This window comes from Leucoraja erinacea, chromosome 35 (genome assembly GCF_028641065.1).
Source record: "Leucoraja erinacea ecotype New England chromosome 35, Leri_hhj_1, whole genome shotgun sequence".
NCBI lineage: Eukaryota > Metazoa > Chordata > Chondrichthyes > Rajiformes > Rajidae > Leucoraja > Leucoraja erinaceus.
In genome coordinates, this window is record NC_073411.1 from 11470460 (window position 1) to 11492272 (window position 21813).

The 21813-nt window shown below is 47.2% G+C and overlaps 1 protein-coding gene across 1 annotated transcript; it reads left to right on the forward strand.

Annotated features, from left to right (window-relative positions):
* The first annotated feature begins 965 nt into the window (after positions 1–965).
* On the forward strand, positions 966–21324 carry LOC129713326 (AP-3 complex subunit mu-2). The gene is made up of 8 exons (XM_055662300.1): positions 966–1440; positions 7600–7771; positions 9650–9787; positions 14364–14449; positions 16003–16136; positions 16908–17115; positions 17631–17775; positions 18495–21324. Exons 1-8 carry the CDS (start codon positions 1168–1170, stop codon positions 18593–18595), a joined length of 1257 nt encoding a protein of 418 aa, XP_055518275.1. The 5' UTR covers positions 966–1167; the 3' UTR covers positions 18596–21324.
* The last annotated feature ends 489 nt before the right edge of the window (positions 21325–21813 follow it).

Genomic DNA, 21813 nt, shown 5'->3' on the forward strand with positions numbered 1-21813 from the left:
GACGCCTGACGCTGAGGAGGGGGCGGGACCGGCGCCGTTCCCGCTCAATAGGAGGCGCGCGAGGGCGGGACGGGGGCTGTTGTCCGCCAATGGGGCGGCGAGGCCTGGACGCACAGGGCCGCTGCTGCTGCTGCTGCCGGGGAGACACACAGTGTGTGGAGGGGGGAGAGTCTAGAGTCCGCTGTAGGGCCTTTAGTCTGGGGGGGAGAGAGACTCTTCAGGGGGAGACAGTGAGGAGGGGGATTGAGGAGGAGACTGTGAGGAGGGGGGAGACTGAAGACTGTGGGGGGAGGGGACTGAGGGGAGACTCTTGGGGAGGATAGACTGTCGGGGGGGGGGGGGAGTGAGTGTGTGAGAAGGAGGAGAGTGTGAGGAGGGGGGAGAGAGTGTGAGGGGGAGGGGGAGGAGGTGTGTGAGGGGGGGGGGGAGACTGTGTGTGTGTGAGGGGGGGCAGAGACTGTGTGTGTGTGAGGAGGGGGAGAGTGTGTGTGAGAGGAGGGGGAGAGTGTGTGTGAGGGTGTGTGTGTGTGTGTGAGGGGAGGGGCGAGAGTGTGAGAGAGGAGGGGGGGTGTGAGAGGGAGGGGGAGAGTGAGAGAGAGGGGGAGAGTGTGTGTGAGAGTGTGAGGGGGGGAGAGTGTGTGTGAGGAGGGGAGAGTGTGTGTGTGAGGGGGGGGAGAGTGTGTGAGGGGGGGGGAGAGTGTGAGAGGGGGGGGAGAGTGTGTGTGTGAGAGGGGAGAGAGTGTGTGTGTGAGGGGGGAGAGTGTGTGTGTGAGGGGGGGGAGAGTGTGGTGTGTGTGGGGAGGAGTGTGTGAGTGAGAGGGGGAGAGTGTGAGTGTGTTGTGTGTGTGTGTGTGTGAGAGGAGGGGGGAGAGAGTGTGTGAGGGAGAGTGTGTGTGTGTGAGGGGGGAGAGTGTGTGTGAGAGGGGGAGAGAGTGTGTGTGTGGGGGGGAGGGTGTGTGAGGGGAGGGGGAGAGAGTGTGTGAGGGGGTAGACTTCTTCTTTCGTGTGGCGTGCACAGCCTAAAGTTGTTGGACAACTTGTTCTATTTGATCTTCCGTTTGTGCACGTCGAGTCGATTGCATTAGTCGAAACCAGGCGGACCACGTGAAGGTTGCAATCTTCCACCCCAGGGGGTAGACGGTGTGAGGGGGAGACTGAGGCGCCACCATGATCCACAGCCTGTTCCTGATCAACACGGCGGGCGACATCTTCCTGGAGAAGCACTGGAAGAGCGCGGTCAGCCGCTCGGTCTGCGACTACTTCTTCGAGGCGCAGGAGCGGGCGAGCGAGGCGGAGAACGTGGCGCCAGTCATCCCCACCCCGCACCACTTCCTCATCAGCGTCTACCGGCACCGCATCTTCTTCGTGGCCGTCATACAGAGCGAGGTGCCGCCGCTCTTCGTCATCGAGTTCCTGCACCGGGTGGTGGACACGCTGCAGGTCAGTGGCTGCAACTGCCCGGAGCCTCCCCCACCCTTGGGTGCCTTTCTCTTCCCCTCCCTTGGGTACCCTCCCCTTCCTCTCCCTTGGGTACCCTCCCCTTCCTCTCCCTTGGGTACCCTCCCCTTCCCCTCTCTTGGGTATCCTCTCCTTCCCCTCTCTTGGGTGCCCTTTGGGTGCCTCCCACACCTTTGGGTGAACCCCCACTCCCTTGGGTGCCTCCCCCACCCTTGGGTGCCACCTGTCATCACAATCCTCGCAAAGATCGAATGTCTGATCCAGGCGAGGATCTGACACCTCCCGCCCGAGGGGGCCTGCCCTGCCCTGCATTGGGCCCCACTTGGGGATCATCCTCCAGTGGGTTCTACACTGAGGTGTCTGCTCCACGGTGGGCCCCAGACCGGGATCTGCCCACAGTGGGTCTCACTTGGGGATATACCTGTAGTGCAGGACTTCCCAAACTTTTAAGTCCCGTTTACCCCTGGCAACTTTAATAGCACATAACAATGTTATTTCACTTATTCATGAACAACTAATGATGAACAGATACCAGTATACCAGAACCAAACACAGTCAGTCAATGAGAAAAGATACGTACAAATCCAGAATCAACACATTTATCCCCTGGGTAGGTGAAATTTACCCCCTGTGGGTATTTACCCCAGGTTGGGAACCCTTGCTATAGTGGGTCTCACCCTGGTGATCTGCTCTGTAGTGCGTTATGCCTTGGGATCAACCCACAGTGGGTCACACCATGAGCGATCTGCCCCACAGTGAGGGATCTTTACCAAGACAGAGTAACTCAGCAGATCAGACAACAATTCTGGGGAACATGGATGGGTGATGTTTTGGGTTGGGACCCTTCTTCAGACTGATTGAATTGACCCGATTTGAAACATCACCTGTCCAGGTTCTCCAGAGAACTGCCTGACCCGCTAGGTTACTCCAGCTTTTTGTGACTTTTTCGTAAACCAACATCCGCAGTTCCTTGTTTCCCTATTCTCTGGTCCTTAATTAGTGCGCCTACATTCATCCCGTGGTGCAGATGAATTGAAACTTCCCAGTGAATACTGCCGGACTATTCTCTTCCTCTTTTTGTGAGATCAGAAATGAAATTCCCCTTATTTAATTTTTAATGTGGCAGGCAGGGTCTGGATGATGCAACTGCAGTTCCTGCTGAATTTGTAGCCGCCTCTCTGGCTTCATGCTCTGCTTCGGAAAAGTTCAAGGCTGATGCTTCAGTACTGTGCTAACCGAATACTGTGCGGTCATTCAGCCCAGACTAATCCTTGACCATCCACTTGAAGAACATGGGTGAACATATGACGGACAGCTATTCCAGTCTGAAGACGGGTTCCGACCTGAAACGTTGCATGTCCATTCCCTTCCCAGATGCTGTCTGGTCTTGTTGTTTTGCTCAATATTCCATCATCTGCAGAGGCTGCAGTCTCTTGTGCCTCCGCCATTCCACGTGTTATTTGCCTCTCTTTCCTTGCAACACAGAAGCAGTCGCTACTTCTGTACCACCTTACAGAGCCATCCCATTCCTCCACTATTTCTCCCTCCCAACTATTCTCCCCACATCTAGAATTAGTTTACAGCGGCGGATTTCCTCCCACATCCCAAAGGCGTGTAGGTTTGTCGGTTAATTGATCTGTTTAAATTTTCGCGTGTGTGTGTGTGAGAGAAATGGTTGAGAAAGAGGGATCATGTAGAACACAGGTGTTCCGGAGTGGAATTGGTCACCAAGTTGGTGATACAATGGGCCTGTTTCCATGCTGCATCTCTAAACTAAAAAAAATGCTGGAGTAACTCAGTGGGTCAGGTAGCATCTGTGGAGAGAATGGGTAGGTGATGTTTCGGGTCGGGACCCAAATGTGCAGTACGCTTTCTTTGCTCGAGGATTGTGACTAAGAATAATTGCCAAGGCACTCAATTCAGTGGCAAGCCATTGCAAAAGGGCTGGTAATCACTGCTGATGTAAATTGAGATTCAATAGACCAGACCAGATAAGGGAACAGATTTTGTAGGAGTAAACCAGATGGGTTTTTATGACCATGCTCGTTTTATGATCCCCATTACCAGCACTAGTTTTTAATAGATTTTATATAATTAGATGTGAATGTTCCTGCTACTCTGGTGTGATGTCTCTTTGGAGCTATCATCTAGTAAATGACGATTTTCATTCTTATCCCTGTAATGAACCTGCCATTTAGTAATAGACACTAGGTACAGAAGTAGGCCCTTCAAGCCAGCACCGCCATGGACAAAGTATAGATGCAAAGTGCTGGAGTAACTCAGCATGTCAGGCAGCATCTCTGGAGGAAAAGGATGGGTGGTGTTTCAGATCAGGAGCCTTCTGTCACACATCTTTTTTTCTCCAGATATGCTGCCTGACCTGCTTACGTCAATTATGTCTATCTTAATTGTAAATCCGCCGACATAAGAGTCCTTTGTTAGCCTTCCCTGCTGATTTGCCAATATTTTTAGAATCTCAGCCTTGTGTCTGTCTTTGGGTTCAACCAACATCTGCAGTTCTTTGTTTCTATATTTAATAATGGATAGTTCTGGACTGATTTGACTAATAAGTCAATATCTCTGTTTCCTGCTGCTTATCAGATGTGTCCATTGCTCATTTCTACCTTGCAATCATTGACTTCATTCTTTGATGAAAATGGTTGTCATGTTATCCAGCAAATTATGTTGTTCGTCAAGTTTTAACATTTTGACAGAAAATTAAACCCACCAACATTGTATTTTTGATGTTCAGTGGCATTCCTTTCTCTCTGGTCTGTAATTTCTACTTCTGACAAATAATTAAATATTGAAATAGTTTCTCTTTCCAGTTGCGGACTTGCCTGTTGTGTGTTTCTGCCATTTTCTGTTCATTGTTGCTTTCTGTGAAAGGCCGGTGTGAATGTAATAATGTAGAAGCCACAGTCACTCCCTGAACAAGACTCACACTTAAATGGCATATATAAAAATGGGCATCGGTCAATTTGTGTTTCCCCCCCATCTGTATCTTTCAGCTGGAATAGTCACACTAACTGAAGAATATGTGTTTATGCTGGATATGGTAAAGCTGACCAGTCTCAGAGTGAGTGGGATGGCTGCAGAGGTTGGCATAGCCATTGGGTTAGGTTAACATTTATGTTTATCATTGTCATGTATCCGAGGTACAGTCAAGCTTTGTTTTGTATGCTATCCAACCACACCTGATAATACTATACTTGCATGCAATCAAGCCAAACTCAAGTACATTAGGTAGAGCAAAGGGCGGCATGGTGGCGCAGTGGTAGAGTTGCTGCCTTGCAGCGCCAGAGACCCAGGGCCGATTACATCTATTATGTCTATCTTAATTGTGAACTGAGCCGGAGTGACTGGAAGTCTTCAATTGACCTGAGGATATCAAATGCTTGGAACATCAGATTATGGGCGTTAGTTGACAGTGCTGGAAATCCTTCAGGGCCCAAGTCCATGTGAATGTTGCTTGTAACCAAATGTTGAGAGAGACTGCTAGGGAATGTTGTGTATACAGCAAGAAAAAAGTTGTTATTCAGGGCGTGGTGCAGCAGTAGAGTTATTGCCTAACAGTGTCAGAAACCCAGGTTTGTTCCTGACGACGGGCGCTGTCTACTAAGTTTGTATGTTCTCTCTGTGACCGCCTGGGTTTTCTCGGGGATCTCCAGCTTCAAAGACGTACAGGTGTGTAGGCTAATTGGCTTGGTATAATTGTAAATTCTTGCTGGTGTGTGGGATGGTGTTTGTATGCGGGGATCGCTGGTTGGTGTGGCTCGGCGGGACGAAGGGCCTATTTCTGCGTTGTTTCCCTAAACTAAAGTAAAGGAGAGGAATCATGGCCACTGCAGAATTGGGAATGTGGAAGAATGGATAGTGGGCTTGTGTGCACTAAATGACAGTGGCTTTTGGTTCAGGCCACTGCAAATAGGAGTCTTAAGATCAGTAATTAGTGTGAAGCACTTAATAAGGTTCGTGATTTGGAGGCAATGCAGACATTGACTTGTCTCATCACAGCCGACATAACAGTCCTTTGTTGGCCTTCCCTGCTGATTTGTCATGTGCCAATATTTTTAGAATCTTAGCCTGTCATGTGGTGTATGGGTGACTTTAGAGATACAGCGTGGAAACAGGCCCTTCTGCCCACCATATCCATGCCAACCAGCGATCATCTGTAAACTAGCAATATCCTACACACTTGGGACAATTTACAATTTGCAGAAGCCAATTCACCTACAAACCTGTACATCTTTGGTGTGTGGGAGGAAACCAGAGCACCCGGAGAAAACCCACACAGTGATGGGTAGAACGCACAAACTCCATACAGAGTACCGCCAGTGAGATAACTGCTCCAGTAAGCATGTGACACCTGACCCACAGTAACATGGCTGTCTCTTCATAATCCTCTGTCTTGATTCAGCAAGGCACTTAGTTCTAGAGTAAATTTGAGAGGGGCAATTAAATGCAAGATAAACCTCCCGTGCTGCCTGGGTGGAGTTTGCACATGGGTTTCCTCCAGGTGCTCTGCTTTCCCCCCACATCCCAAAGACGTGCTGATTTCTAGATTAATTGTCTTCTGTTTAAAATTTAAACGCTTGTAATATGTAGAGAGTGGATGCGAAAGTGGGATTACACAACTAGTGTGAGTGGGTGCTCAATGGTCAACATGGACTTGCTGCGCTGAAGGGCCTCTTTCCTTACTGTATCTCTATACTAAACTAAATCCAGTGAGTATATTTTTAAGAAGGATGGATATTCCTTTCTTACATTACATTAGCTTGGAGAGGGCTATAAAAGACAACTTGATCCTTGCTATTTAAATATTAATATCAAGAGCTGATTGTGTTTCCACTGTGTGGTAACAGAATCCAGAGAGTTCACGGTGAAGACTACAGCAATTGCTGTTCCTCGAGAAACCGGAGAAATTAATTTTCTGTTGCATCAACCTTCGCTCGACGCCAATTGATTTAATCTGAAAACTCAAATTTATTTTATGAAGCAATCCCATGTGAATGGGTACACGAGGAATGCAGACAATGACTTTCAAAAAGAGACAGTGCTGGAGTAAGCCAGCGGGTCAGGCAGCATGTTTGGAGAACACGGATAGTTGATATTTAGCATCAGGACCCTTCTTCAGACTGATTGTGGTGGGGGACAGAAAGGTTAGTATGGAAATAAGTAGAGCAGTTAAAATGGTTAGCAACCGGGAGACCTAATACGTGTTCGTCGAAAATGTTGTCAAAACTATGCTTGGTCTCGCTGACGTAAAGCCGAGACCAAGCGTAGATTCAGCGACCCTTTTGCCGAACACTCCCGGTTGCTAATCATTGTAACTCCACTTCCCATTTCCATACTGTCCTTTCTGTTCTGTGCCTCTTCCATTGCCAGAGTGATGTCACATGCAAACTGGAGGAATATTCCACATGAGTAGCTTACAACTCAATGGTATGAATATTGAGGATACAAGGAGCTGCAGATGTTGGTTTATAAAAAAAATTTAAAAGACACAGTGCTGGAGTAACACAGTAGGTGAGGCAGCATCTCTGGAGAACATGGATGGGCAAAGGGATCGCAAGCTCCCACAATGTTAAAGTCCCGCGGCTTGGAGCGCCTGTCGGTCTCCAGGAAAGGCCGCCAACTCCACGATGTTAGGCCGCAGTGCGGACAATGATATGATGCAGATCGCATCTCCATCGATGTAAGAGATTGAAATAACGTTTCCACCAACCCCCCCCCTCCCCACCAATTCCTCGCATAAAACAAACCAAGGAACAATAAAACATACTTTTTAACACTTACTAAAAAAAAAACAAGAAAGGACAGACAGACTGTTGGCGAGGCAGCCACAGCTGGTGGCGCTATCTGGTGTGGGGTGGGATGTTATCTAACTTTGGGGAATTCAATGTTCATACCATTGGGTTGTAAGCTACCCAAGCGGAATACGAGGTGCTGTTCCTACATTCTGAGTGTGTCCTCACCCTGGTAATGGAGGAGATCCAGAACAGAACGGTCGGTATGAGAATGGTAGGGAAAGTTAAAATGGTAAATTGTCATGGTTTAACATAAAGAGTCTGACAGTTTTATTTTTATTTATTTAGTACGTAGTGCATGTGAGTTATAATTCTTGATCTTTCTTCACAGGACTATTTTGGGAGCTGCTCAGAAGTGGCCATCAAAGACAATGTTGTGGTTGTGTATGAGGTGCTGGAGGAGATGCTGGACAATGGCTTTCCCCTGGCGACCGAGTCCAACATCCTCAAGGAGCTGATCAGACCTCCCACCATCCTCCGCACTGTTGTGAACACCATCACTGGTACGTACGTGCGGTGGCTGCCTGGCGACTCACCGTGTTATGTGAAGCCTCCTCCATCAATGTGAGACTGTCCACACCTGGGCCAAGCAGCCGACCAATCTCTGCAACTTGACAGTGTGCTGAGAGAACTGTCAGTCTTAGCAAATTAGCTCGCTTTAATTTAGAGATACAGCCTAGAAACAGGCCCTTCTGCCCATTGAGTCCACGCCGGCCAGCGATCACCCCGTACACTAGCCCTATCCTACACACTAGGGACAATTTACAAATTGCAGAAGCCAATTAACGTACAAAGCTGCACGTCTTTGGATTTGTGCGAGGAAACAGAGCACCCAGAGAAAACCCACGCGGTTGCAGGGAGGACGTATAAACCTCAGACAGACAGCACCCGTAATCAGGATCGAACCTGGGTCTCTGACACTGTAAAGCAGCAACTCTACTGTGCCACCATTTCTACAAAGCTGTTTGTCATTCTATAAGTGAATTTTGCCTTGTTTGAGTATCAGTTTGTTTGCGCCCTCCTCCGTGATTGTGTTTTGCTGCATAAATTCATTGTGGCCCCCCCATGCTGGGATATGTCACTGGCTAGATGTGACAGGTTACTGTTCGCCTGTTGAATGTATTTCTGCAATACTGCCTCTGTCACTAGGGAGGCCGGCACTCCTCTAAAATGCAGTCAAACCAGTTGACCCGTGGAGTTATGCTTGGATTGCAACCAGCGCCTGCCTCATTTGATGTAAAGTGAACCCGCAAGCTCGAGAGCAGGTCAAAAGCGAGATCTTTGTCAGTGAGGTAGTGTTGCTTCTGGATTCTGGCTTACGATAATCTGGTGGTCTAAAGTTATTGTAATGGGCAGCCTATGTTGCAGTTGTGTGGGCCTGCTGGAAGTTAAAGTTGCATTTAAACCCATAGCCACTCAATGCTGTGATGTCCTCTCTGCTGCTCTTTTAGTCGGGGAAACAGAGGTGCCTTAACAAGATGAAGCCCAAGCTAGGCAAAGTGAAGAAAGCGAATGGTATGTTAGCATTCATAGCAAAAGGATTTGAGTATAGGAGCAGGGAGGTTCTACTGCAGTTGTACAAGGTATTGGTGAGACCACACCTGGAGTATTTTGTACAGTTTTGGTCTCAAAATCTGAGGAAAGACATTCTTGCCATAGAGGGAATACAGAGAAGGTTCACCAGACTGATTCCTGGGATGTCAGGACTTTCATATGAAGAAAGACTGGATAGACTCGGCTTGTACTCGCTAGAATTTAGAAGATTGATAGGGGACCTTATAGAAACTTACAAAATTCTTACGGGGTTGGACAGGCTAGATGAGGTTTTTTTCACCAGTGGGAGAGTCACGGAGGTACAAAATGAGTAGTTTAGTTTAGAGATACAGCGCGGAAACGGGCCCTTCGGCCCACCGGGTCCGTGCCAACCAACGATCCCCGCACATTAACACTAACCTGCACCCACTAGGGACAATTTTTACATTTATACCAAGCCAATTAACCTACAAACCTGTTCGTCTTTGGAGTGTGGGAGGAAACCGAAGATCTCGGAGTAAACCCACGCAGGTCACGTGGAGAACGTGCAAACTCCGTACAGACGGCACCCGTAGTCAGGATCGAACCCGGGTCTCCGGTGCGGCATTCGCTGTAAGACAGCGACTCTACCGCTGCGCCATCATGTTCGTCCGAGTATGTAGAAGTTTCTTATCTCTGAAGGTGATGAATGCCTGGAATTCCCTCACATATAGTCAGTAATAACGTGGTTTATTGTATAATAATGATGATTGTTAATACTCTTTTGTGCAGCGGTGCTTTCCTGGGATCCTGAATGAGAAATCCCTTCTCTAACACACTGCTTTGATTTCTCCCTGTTTTGACTGTAGGCAGCACGAATGTTGGGGACCATCTGCCCACAGGGCAGCTGTCCGTGGTGCCTTGGAGACGCACTGGCGTTAGATACGCCAACAATGAAGCCTACTTTGATGTTGTTGAAGAGATCGATGCCATCATTGACAAATCAGGTATGGGTGAGGAATGTTCTCAAAGGTGCTACAAACCTAAGAGCTTGTGGCTTGAGAAGCATCACACGTGGGCTGTGGTTGTAGGGAATACTTTTCACTAGTTATTGGATTAGAATTAAGCCATCAAGTCAACTCCACCATTCAATTACAAAATTCTTAAGGGGTTGGACAGGCTAGATGCAGGAAGATTGTTCCCGATGTTGGGGAAGTCCAGAACAAGGGGTCACAGTTTAAGGATAAGGGGCAAATCCTTTAGGACTGAGATGAGGAAAACATTTTTCACACAGAGAGTGGTGAATCTCTGGAATTCTCTGCCGCAGAAGGTAGTTGAGGCCAGTTCATTGGCTATTTTTAAGAGGGAGTTAGATGTGGCCCTTGTGGCTAAAGAGATCAGGGGGTATGGAGAGAAGGCAGGTACAGGATACTGAGTTGGATGATCAGCCATGATCATATTGAATGGCGGTGCAGGCTCGAAGGGCCGAATGGCCTACTCCTGCACCTATTTTCTATGTTTCAATCATGGCTAATTTCTGCCTCCTAATCCCATTTTCCTGCCTTCCCCCACATAACCCATGACGTCTGTTCTAATCAAGAATTTGTCTATCTCTGTTATAAAAAATATCCGCTGACTTGGTCTCCAGAGCCTTCTATGGCAATGAGTTCCACAGATTAACTACCTTCTGACTAAAGAAGTTCCTCCTCACCTCTTTTCTAAAAGAGCGCCCTCTGGTCCCAGACTCTCCCACCAGTGGAAACATCCCTTTCCACATCCACTCGATCTATGCCTTTCATTATTCTGTAAGTTTCAATGAGGTCCCCTCTCAACCTTCTAAACTCCAGCAAGTGGAGGCCCAGTGCTGTCAAGCGCCCATCATATGCTAACTCACTCATTGCTGGATCATTCTTGTAAACCTCCTCTGGACCCTCTCCAGAGCCAGCACATCCTTCGACATGGGGCCCAAATTTGCTCTCAGTTTACCATTTTTTTATCACCACAAAAGTTTTAAAGTTAACTTTTACCACCACGTTACTATAACCAGCGATATATCCGAGCCATTACGACTTGCTTCCTCCAAATGCTGCTGCACCCAGGTTTGTCCAGGCAGCATATTGGTGCCTCACAGCAGCTGGTTCGATCCTGGCCTCTGGTGCAGTTTGCATGGAGTTCTCCACGTGACCATGTGGCTTTCCTCTATGTGTTCAGTTTAGTTTATTATTGTCACGTGTTCTGAGGTACAGTGAAAAGCCTTTGTGTTGCGCGCTCCCCAGCCAAGGTGCTCCGGTTTCCCTCCACATCAGCCGTGATCGCAGTGAGTAGCGTGCTGGCTCGAAGGGCTGAATGGCCTACTCCTGCACTTATTGTCTATTGACTGCTGTAAATTGTGTCAATGAATGGTTCACTCTGAGGAGAGTTGATGAGAATGTGGGAGGGGGAAAAAATGGCATCACTGTAGTTAGGTTTATACCACATGGAAACTGGTCCACTCCGACCATCGATCACCTGTTCACACCAGTTCTCTGACATCCCACTTTCGCATCCACTCCTTACACATTTGGGACAATTTACAGAGGGCCAATGAACCTACAAACAAGCCCCGTTTGGGATGTGGGAGGATACCGGAGCAGCCGGAGGAAACCCACAGGCAGATCATGCTAACTCCACACATACAGCAGCTAAGGTCAGGATCAAACCCGTGTCTCTGGTGCTGTGAGGCAGCAGCTCTACCAGCAGTGCCACTGTGTAAATGAGTGGTAGATGAGAAATGGTTGTCGTGGCCTCAGTGGGCAAAAGGGCTTGTTCCATGCTGTGTGTCTATACATCCTCTAGTTTCTTCTTTTCCCTCCCAGACCCGCTCTATTTAATTTTCCCAGCTCAGTATGGGTAATGCGAGCCTGTAACTCGGTATATGTCGCTGTCACGTGCTGTTCCTCACCTCGATTTTTATTACACCCTTATGTGTGGCTGTGAGTCTCCAGAACTCGGTAATTGGAGTCTGGGGCCATCTGCTGATGCATTTGTTTTGTGCCGACTGTTTTTATCTGCGTTCTCATTCTCCATGTTGGGGGTGGAGTTAACCCAATTAGCGTCTGGATCTGAATACGAGTGCTGGCCAGATGGTTCACAGGCTGAACCGGAAAATAATTGCTTGTACGGTGTCTCGTGTCTTTAGTTTGGACAGTCTACAATTTTACCAAGCCAATTAGCCTGCAAAACCCATGCAGGTCACGGGAAGAACACACAGACAAGCACCCATAGGCAGGATCGAACCAGGGTCTCTGGCGCTGTAAGGCAGCAACTCTACTGCTGTGCCACTGTTGAAGGATGAAATACTGAGGCTGTTATCACACAGATAACAATGCCACAGCTGAACTTGAGCTGCCATGTTGCAGATTTCGGAAGCAAGCTAGCAATCGTCTGTCACAGTGACACAGCTGGTGGTGCTGCTACCTCGGCTCCATAGTCCCGGGTTAGATCCAGAACTCGGGCTCTGTCTGTGTGAAGTTTGCACGTTCTCCCTGTGACCACGTGGGTTTCCTCTCACATCCCAAAGATGTGCAGATTTGTAGGTTAATTGGCTTCTGTTAAAGTGTGTAGGGAATGCATGAGAATGTGGGATAACATAGAACTAGTGCGAAGGGGCGATTGATGGGGGCGAAGGGCCTGTTTCCATGTTGTATCTTTAAACTAAACCAGTCCCATTGCTGAACCTCCCATGTATGTTGAGTGTGTAGATGAGTGGTAGAATCTGAAGGGAACAACAACTCCCAGTGCTATGTACGGGAATATATAAAACACACATGCCAGCTATTAATTAGTCTTTTCCTTGAGGATTAACAAGAAAATTGCTTCCAGACCTTTACCATTATTCCTAATGTAATAAAAAGGAACTGTATATGCTGGTTTGCAATGCTGTGCTGTATCTCTCTTGGATCACATCCTCCCCAGCCAACAGGCAGCCCATCGGGGAACCTCCTTGCCAGCTACAGTTCATCTGTTGCCAACCCAGTTTGTCCTGGTCGTTTCATGCTTCCAGTTTCCCTGCCTCTCCCCACCTACAATCAGTCTAAAGAAGGGTCCCAACCCAAACTTCACCCATCCATTTTGTCCAGAGATGCTGCCTGACCCCATCAGTTACTCCAGCACTTTGTATCTATCTTTGCCATTATTGGCTGTCTTCTCATCACCTATACAGGAGAACCAAGCCTGTAAACCAAATAACTAAATGCTGGAGCAGGTCTTTAGGCCCCTCTAGTCTGCTTCTGTTCCTAATATGTGCGATCTTCTTCCTTAAATCAACTTTCCCGCTTGATGGCCTTTATTTTCAGCCTTGACTAAACCCCATAAGGAGTGAAGACTCCATAAGGGGTGCCCCTCTTATTTGCACGTGGTATCTCTAAATCTATCTAAACCAAAACTGCATGCAGTGATGTACATAGAACAGTGCCGGAACAGGCCCTTTGATATTACAGTTGGCGGAGACATAGTGGGCCAATCTAACTAATCCCATCTGCCAGCACAAGGCCTATGTCCCTTGAATGAAGTTCTGTTCGTGGCCCTGTTAAAATGCTCTTAAAAATTGTTTTGCTTCCACCACCTCCCTTGTCAGCACGCTCCAGCATCTATAACACTGTATGCAAAATAAAACTTGCCTTCAAATCTCCTTTTAACCATTCCCTTCTCAGCCTAAATATATAACCCCTAGTTAGTATATGGCATTTGCACTCGGAGAAAAACACTATCTACTCTATCCATGCTTCTCATGATTGTATCTACTTTTATCAAGTTGCTCCTCAGTCTCCAATGCTCCAGTGAAAACAGTCCAAGCTTGTCCAATTTCTCCAATCCAGGGAACACCTTGGTAAACCTCTTCTGCACCCTTTCCAATGCCTCCACATCCTTCCTACCTGGTGGCAGCCAGAACTACTTCAAACATGGCCTGACTAAGGTTTTTGATTCGGCTGAAAAGTGATTTCACGATTTAATACTTCATGCCCCAACCTATGAAGGCAAGCTTGCCGTATGCCTTCTTCATCACCCCATTCATAGTCGCGGTAAAGATCTCCCTTGCAATAAAGCTGCCAGTTGTTTTATGTATTTTGTCTGCTCTTGCTATCAGTTTTCTCTTCTCGCCCCTTCTCTCGAATACCACCTGGCAGCAGTTCATTTAAGTCAAAAGATGTGGTCATGCATTTGGTGAGTGAGACTTGGAAAGTCTTACAAGAAGACACACTTGTAGTGCTGGAGTATCTCAGCGGGCCAGGCAGCTTCTTTGGAGAACATGGATAGATGACATTTCCGGTTTGGGACTATTCTTCAGGCATGTTCTCCAGAGATGTTGCCTGACCCGCTGAGTTACTCCAGCACTTTGTGTCCTTTTTAGCAAACCAGCATCTGTAATTCCTTGTATCAGGGGAAATCTTGCATAGCTTTTTAAATGGGCCACTTGCTCTGGTATCTCGATGAGTACCTGAGTTAATTTGTTGGATGCCTTTCCTGTTGAGCAGCTGTAACTGGGAATCATCTGTTCTAAAGCTGCTCCTCTCTCTCTCTCTCTCTCTCTCTCTCTCCCCACAGGTTCAACAATATTTGCTGAGATACAAGGTGTTATTGATGCCTGTGTGAAGCTGACTGGAATGCCAGATCTCACCCTCTCATTCATGGTACATATTCTTGCACCGCTGTACACCAGTTTCATTTATGAGCTGAGAAAATGTTTGTGGCATGTCGATGGTGTTCATATATTCACAATGTTGTTTGTTTAGCACTTTGGAGGTACTGCACGCAAACAGGCCCTTCGGCCCACCGAGTCCGTGCCGGCCACCGATCAACCCGCACATTAGCATTATCCTACACACTAAGTAAAATTTCGCAACATTACCAAAGCCAATCAACCTACAAACATGTATGTCTTTGGGGTGTGGGAGGAAACCGGCGAAACCCCATGCGGTCCCAGGGAGAATGTACTAACTCCATGCAGTCAGTGCCAGTAGTCAAGATCGGACCCAGGTTGCAACGTGTGCTGTCTGTGCATTGTATGTTCTGCCCACAACCGCATGGGTTTTCCCTGGGTGCTGTGGTTTCCTCCAACACGCAATAGATGTACAGGGCTGTAGGTTAATTAGCTTCCGTAAACATTGTAAATTGTCACTAGGATAGTGCTAGTGTGTGGGGGAACGCTAGTCGGTGTGGACTCAGTGGGCCAAAGGGCCTGTTTTTTGTGCTGTATCTCAAACTAAAAAAAAAGTTAAAATAACCCATTTTGGATCGGGACCCTTATTAAGACTGGGACCCTTCTTCAGATAACCTCTAATACCCATTCCCTACCTAACCTTTAACTAAGAGTGGGAAGCAGTAATCAGAGCTCAAGGAACTCAACTGGTAAGGCAGCATCTGTGGGGAGAATGCTTGAAGGGTTCTGACCTGAAACATTGCCTACCCATTCACTCAACAGATGCTGCCCGACCCACTGAGTTTCTCCAGCACTTTGAGTTTTGCTGCAGAGTATAGACTCTATTTGTTGAACATCTCCTCAAATCACATGCTCCCCTCCCCATCACCCTAATCACTTTGGTGCTGTGTATATAATTCCTCGGGTGGAGATCACACCTGTAATGATGTTCAAGGTGTGGTCTTACCTGGACCCTATCTGTAGCACTGTAGTATGACAATTGTACTCCTGAATTCAGATTCTGTTTGCAGTAAAGGCCATCCTTCCTAGCTGGTTGTGCCAAACTCAAACTGTTAACTCTTAGTGGTATGTGTACAAAAGTTACCAAAGTACTTTCTAATCTCCATTTAAAAAACAAATACAGTGCTTGCCTTTTCACATTTTTTTTTTACCAAAGTGAATGACCTCTGATGTTTACACATTATATTCCATCAGCCATGCCCTTGCTCAATCACTTCACATGCCTATTTCCTCCTGAAGCTTCTCTGCATCCTCCTAGCAATGCACACCAACAACCGATGCCATCATCAACAAACTTGGATATAGTACACTTGATCCGTTCTCCCATGGCGAGGTACACTGGATTGCAACAATGCGCACTGACTCGAGTGTGAGTAGGGGCATACATAACAATGAGGAAGGGTCTCCATCCGAAACATCACCTGTTCCTTTTCTCTAGAGATGCTGCCTGAGATACTCCAGCAATTTGTGTCTATCATCCTGTGGGATTCTGATGGGTCTGTGTCCCTTTCGTAACAATTGCAGAATTCTCGACTCCTGGACGATGTCAGCTTCCATCCCTGTGTCCGTTTCAAGCGCTGGGAATCGGAGCGAATCCTTTCTTTCATTCCACCGGATGGGAATTTCCGTCTCCTGTCCTACCACGTCAGTTCCCAGAAGTAAGTAGCATGTGGCTGGCATGAAGGGATGGAAGAACTAACGCTGGTGCCCTGTGCGACCTTCCTCTTGCAATTGGGGATCTTGCCATGTTAGTCCTGGAGTGAGTTCTGGAATACACCTGTGGCTTTAATGGATGTTCACATGAGAACCGAACCAGATAGCAAAAAGGACACAAAGTGTTGGAGCAACTAAGTGGGTCAAGCAACATTTCTGGAGAATGTGGAGAGGTGACATAATGGCTCGGGATCCTTCTTCAGACTGAATCAGTGTGAAGAAGGGTCCCAACCCAAAAATCCCACCCCATCACCCTTCCATGTTCTCCAAAGATGCTACCTGACCCGCTGAGTTACTCCAGCACTTTGTGTATGCTTTTGTAAACCAGCATCTGCAGATACTTGTTTCTGACAGAGGAGGTAATTGAGGTAGATATGATAACAACACTAAAAAGACATTTGGACAGGTGGATGGGTAGGTTCTAGAGGGATATGGGCCAAATGTGGACATGTGAGACTAGATTGGTCAGCATAGGTATGTATGTTGGACAGAAGGGCCTGTTTCCTTGCTGTATGCCTCTATGGTTGTTTGGGAAGGAAATGCTGGCTTTGGTAGTTACACTGTGCATGCATTGATAAATGCAATCTGTTGCCCATGTTCAGGGGTTCACAAGTTATAGTAATGCTAGCCCATTCAGCCCATCGCTGATTCTGCCATGTTGTGGCATCGGAGGTTCTGCTGCACAAAATCTTGACTGCATTTGTTCTGCCTTTCAGTTTGGTGGCCATTCCCATCTACGTCAAGCACAACATCAACTTCCGGGACGGCAGCTCCACGGGACGATTCGAGGTCACCATCGGGCCAAAGCAGACGATGGGCAAGGTGCTGGAGGGGACCATCGTGACCAGCCAGCTGCCAAAGGTGGTGCTGAACGTGAATCTCACCTCCACGCAAGGGAGCTTCACCTTTGACCCAGTAACCAAGGTAACGGAGCAGTCATCAACCTGAAATATCCCATTCATTTCCGTCCCCACATGTGCTGCCTGGCTTGCCGAGAATGTCCACAATTTTTGGTATATTGGAGTATAGCAATTGGCCATGTTGGGGAGAATGTAACTAATTTGGAGGAAGGAACTGCAGATGCTGCTTTAAACCAAAGAGAGACACAAAAAGCTGGAGTAACTCAGCGGGTGAGGCAGCATCTCCAATTGTGGCCTCCACTTTTCCTTGGCCATCTGAACATTAATAGCCAATTATCTGGTTATTTGCACTTTATCAGTTTATTTATTCATGTGTGCATATTTGTATACAATGGTATATGGACACACTGATCTGTTCTGTATTCGTGCCTACTATGTTCTGGTGTGCTAAAGCAAAGCAAGAATTTCATTGTCCTATCAGGGACACGTGACAATAAAACTCTCTTGAACTCGTGAACTCTTTGAGTTGCTCTTGCATCTAACGCTGGACTTCCTTTTCCCTGGACGTGTTTGTTGCAGGTCCTGTCGTGGGATATTGGGAAGATCAATCCTCAGAAGCTGCCCAGCCTGAAGGGTTCCATGAGCTTGCAAGCAGGCACTCCCAAACCTGATGAGAACCCCAACATTAATGTCCAGTTCAAGATCCAACAATTGGCCATTTCAGGTACACCGACCGCTCGGGATCGAGTCATCTTGGTTTGTGAGATGTTCAAGGAAAGCCAGATACATATTTAACGAGCAACTTTCACTTCCTTTCCAGCCTTTGTAACCAGCAGAGGTTTGTGATAGTGTAGTCACTGCTGTAATATAGGAAGCAGGAGAGCCACAAGCAAGTAGTTAATGGTAGGACAGTGGAACAGCTTTGGGAATACTACACAGATACCAGGAGTGAAGATATAGTTTAGTTTAGGCCCACCAAGTCTGTGCCGACCAGCGATTGCCCTGTACACTAGCACTATCCTACACACTAGGGATCATTAACAATTTATCTAAGCCAATTAATCTACAAATCTGTATGTCCTTGGAATGTAGGAGAAAGCCGGAAAAAACCCACTCCTTTAATTAGTGTCACAACCAAACAGCGCAGGAACAGGCCCTTCGTTCCACCAAGTCCGTGCTGACCATCAACTACCTATCTACACCAATCCTAAATCTGGCTCTCCCCATGTTCTCATCAACTGCCCTCAGACTCAACCCCTCACCAATGCACTGGGGATAAGACAGGAAAATGGGGTTGAAAGGGAAAGATATATCAGCCATGATTGAATGGCAGAGTAGACTTGATGGGCAATATGGCCTAATTCTGCTCCCATCACTTATTAATGTATGAGGCCAAGTGAGGTATGCCCCACTGACGTGATCCTGTGTTGCATCTTGTCGCAGGTCTGAAGGTAAACCGACTGGACATGTACGGAGAGAAATACAAACCATTTAAAGGCATCAAGTACATGACGAAAGCTGGAAAATTCCAAGTCCGCACATAACTCTGAAGGCATTTGCTCCTTGCAGCGGTGAGAGAGAGATCCGTCCTCCACCAGCCTGCTTCCTGGTTGAAACCTCCCCCGTTTTCTTTATTGTCGCTTCTTGTCTTTTGTATCCACGCTGCACTTACGAAGACTCTGGCGTGGAGTTGGCCATTGTTGTCGTCAGTACATCCAGCGGCTTAACCTTGAAGGTCGAGCTCTTGACCCCATGTTTGCTGTGACCAAACGGCCTCTGTTGCAGCACCTCCTGTATGCCTGGTCTGTGGATGTTCGTGGGATTCCTGAACTGTGTGCTGCTACAGCTACACGACATGGTGTCTGGGGGAAAATTTCCAAATGTGTGTGTCCTGTGGTAAAGCTAATGTCAGTCTCTCTCGCTACAACCTTAGCAGACAGCAGCCGTGTCTAAAGCAAGTAATGTCAGAGCTGAAAATGTGTTGTGTGGTGCTATTGTTACATCACATGAATATAAAAGAAGCATTTATGAATCTAGCCACCACTATGTTGTACCTATTCCCCACCTTCTGTATTGGCACTGTAACCTAATATTGTCATTAGTTCAATATATTAGAAGGTTGTTTTCCTAGGGTGCTCGCTCTGTTTTATGCTGTTACCACCACTCACAAGGGGACACCTTTTTCATACGACCTCTTCAGCTTCACTAATATAGAACAGAAGATGCTGGCAATGCTCAGCGGGTCAGGAAGCGCTGGTGGGATGGGAACAGAGTTAACGTTTCGGGTTAGTGAGTTCTCCTCCATTCTGTTGAAGGGCCTGAAACACGAGCTTGGGTATTTCTCCACACACACACCGCCCTACCTGCTGAGAATTTCCAGCCTTTTTCTGCTTTTATAACCATGTGCATCATCTGTGGTATATTTAGGGGGGGGGGGGGGGGGGGGTATTTGCAGTGTAATCCTGATTTCCCAGCTGTTGAGTAGACATTGTTGTTCATGGGGCAACAATCAGTGTTTCACTGCCCAGTGCAGCCAAATGCCCAGAGTTGCTCAACTGACAGACACACCCCTGCAATCTGTGTGCAATGCTGTCTTGACATTGAAGTATCAGCAACTGCTTGGTACATTCCTAAATGTGGGCACTGTCTGTTTTGCAATGAAGTGATTATGTTATTCTGTTTGTTTTCCAACTCTTTCCAGACCTGTGGTGGAGCATTGTGTTGCTAACTGGGTGTGTGTTTGTTTTAATCACAGTCAGGCCCAACCTTCAGCTAAACTCTTGTCACTGGAGGAGGAGGGGAGGGGGAAAGAAAAAATCAAGATCATCTTCCCATGCACAGAAGCAAGAATTCGTAAGCTGTAATTCTGCTTTGGTCAGTCTAATTTTCCCCCTCCCCATTACCTTGGCAGAGGAAGAGACCGACAATGCGATAGACACAAAAAGCTGGAGTAACTCAGCGGGTCAGACGGCATCTCTGGAGTAAATGGATAGATGATATTTTGGGTCGAGACCCTCCTTCAGACAGAGCCAACAGAAAGGGAAACGAGAGATATAGACGATGATGAAGAGAGATATAGAACATTGAATGAAAGACGTAATTAAGGAAAAGTGTAGCTTTTTGGATATCTTTCATCATTTGTTCTAATTCTCTCTACGTCACTGTCTGTATCTCTTGTTTCCCTTTCCCCTGACTCTGTCTGAAGAAGGGTCTCGACCCGAGACGTCATCTATTCCTTTTCTCCAGAGATGCTGCCTGACCCGCTGAGTTGCTCCAGCATTTTGTGTCAATCTATGGTATAAACCAGCATCTGCAGTTCTTCCTTACACAAAGCTGTACTGGGAAGCAGTGTTACCTTCCTGCTCGTACTCCCCAGAAACTGCTGCGTTGGTTCAGGTTTGGTGTAGTGGGTTTGCGTCGAGTCGCACTCTAATGATGATATAATGCCAGTTATTCTATAGCCCACCAATGTCCGTGTGGGGAAACTGGTGTGTGATAACAAAAAATAAGGCTCTGTGAATGAAGTTTGGAAGTGCAAGACTTTTTTTGAATAAGCTACTAATCTAAGAAGGTGTTTGTTTAGGTTCAGACTCTCACCTTCAACCCGGGCGTAAAACTAAGGTGTTTTTATGGACCAAGCGGCTAATATAATTATGGAGCACTACTGATTGGACTGTGATCATGCATAAGGTCCAGTGTTGACCTCATTATCCAACCTCTTTCCCCCCCCCCCCCCCCCCCCCCCCAAAAAAACCCCCCCCCAATTGTCAAAGGTAACATAGAGAAGGCAGGAGCTCGTTTTATCTGCATGTTGCTTCGCTAAAGGAATGAGGCTTTGGCATCTGCTGCTTGGAACCAGTACAGAGCGTACCATGTTCCTTCAAAGTCTGGCACTCTGAGACGTCCGAGCTTAACTCCAAGCAGCACAGTACAGCACAGGAACCTGAACAACTGCAAATATCTCCAATCACAAACCGCTGACCAGAGGAAGCAGATTTTTCTCCACAACGTTGCATTCACCGAACTTCACGTCTAAATTTCATCCTGAGGCTACAAAGTGGTGGAACTGAATTTTTTAGTGTGTGCAATACATGCAGATGGTACAGTGTGTTAATTTATTATCTTTTTTGGGTGTATTTAAAAGAATATCTTTTGCACTGTTATCTGATAGTGTTAATAGAGTACAAACGTATCGTGGAGCAGGCAAGTTGGCCTGGAAAATGCATCGATGAATGTTTAGCATTAAATAAAATAAACCATTGTTATGACAAAATCCCAGTGAAATGTGGCAGCAACTTGTGGAGTCATTGATTGATGGATACTTTACCACATGTGACATGTCACGGTGAAATACTGTGTTTTACGTACGGTACACAAACTGTGCAGAGTCGCCACCTACAGAGCACTGACAACGTTACAAGGTGTCCCTCTCCCTCGGCCTTTGCATCTCTCCCCCCCCCCCCCCCCCCCCCCCCCCCCCCCCCCCCCCCCCCCCCCCCCCCCCCCAACCCTCGTCATTCTCAGCGGCTCTCTCCCATGTGTGACAGTCAAATTAGGCCATTCAGCCCATCGAGTCTACTCCACCATTCAATCAGGGCTGATATATCTTTCCCTTTCAACCCCATTCTCCTGTCTTGTCCCCATACCCCCTGACATCCTTGCAAATCAAGAATCTTATCAATCTCCACCTTAAAAATATCCATGGACATTGCCTCTATCAGACTTCCACCTGAATTCCACAGATTCACCACCTTCTGACTAA

Coding starts and splice junctions, on each gene's coding strand:
- LOC129713326 (XM_055662300.1), top strand. CDS start 1,168: ATGATCCACAGCCTGTTCCTGATCAACACGGCGGGCGACATCTTCCTG. Junction 9,788..14,363: donor TGCCATCATTGACAAATCAG/GTATGGGTGAGG, acceptor CTCTCCCCACAG/GTTCAACAATATTTGCTGAG. Junction 17,116..17,630: donor CCTTTGACCCAGTAACCAAG/GTAACGGAGCAG, acceptor TGTTTGTTGCAG/GTCCTGTCGTGGGATATTGG.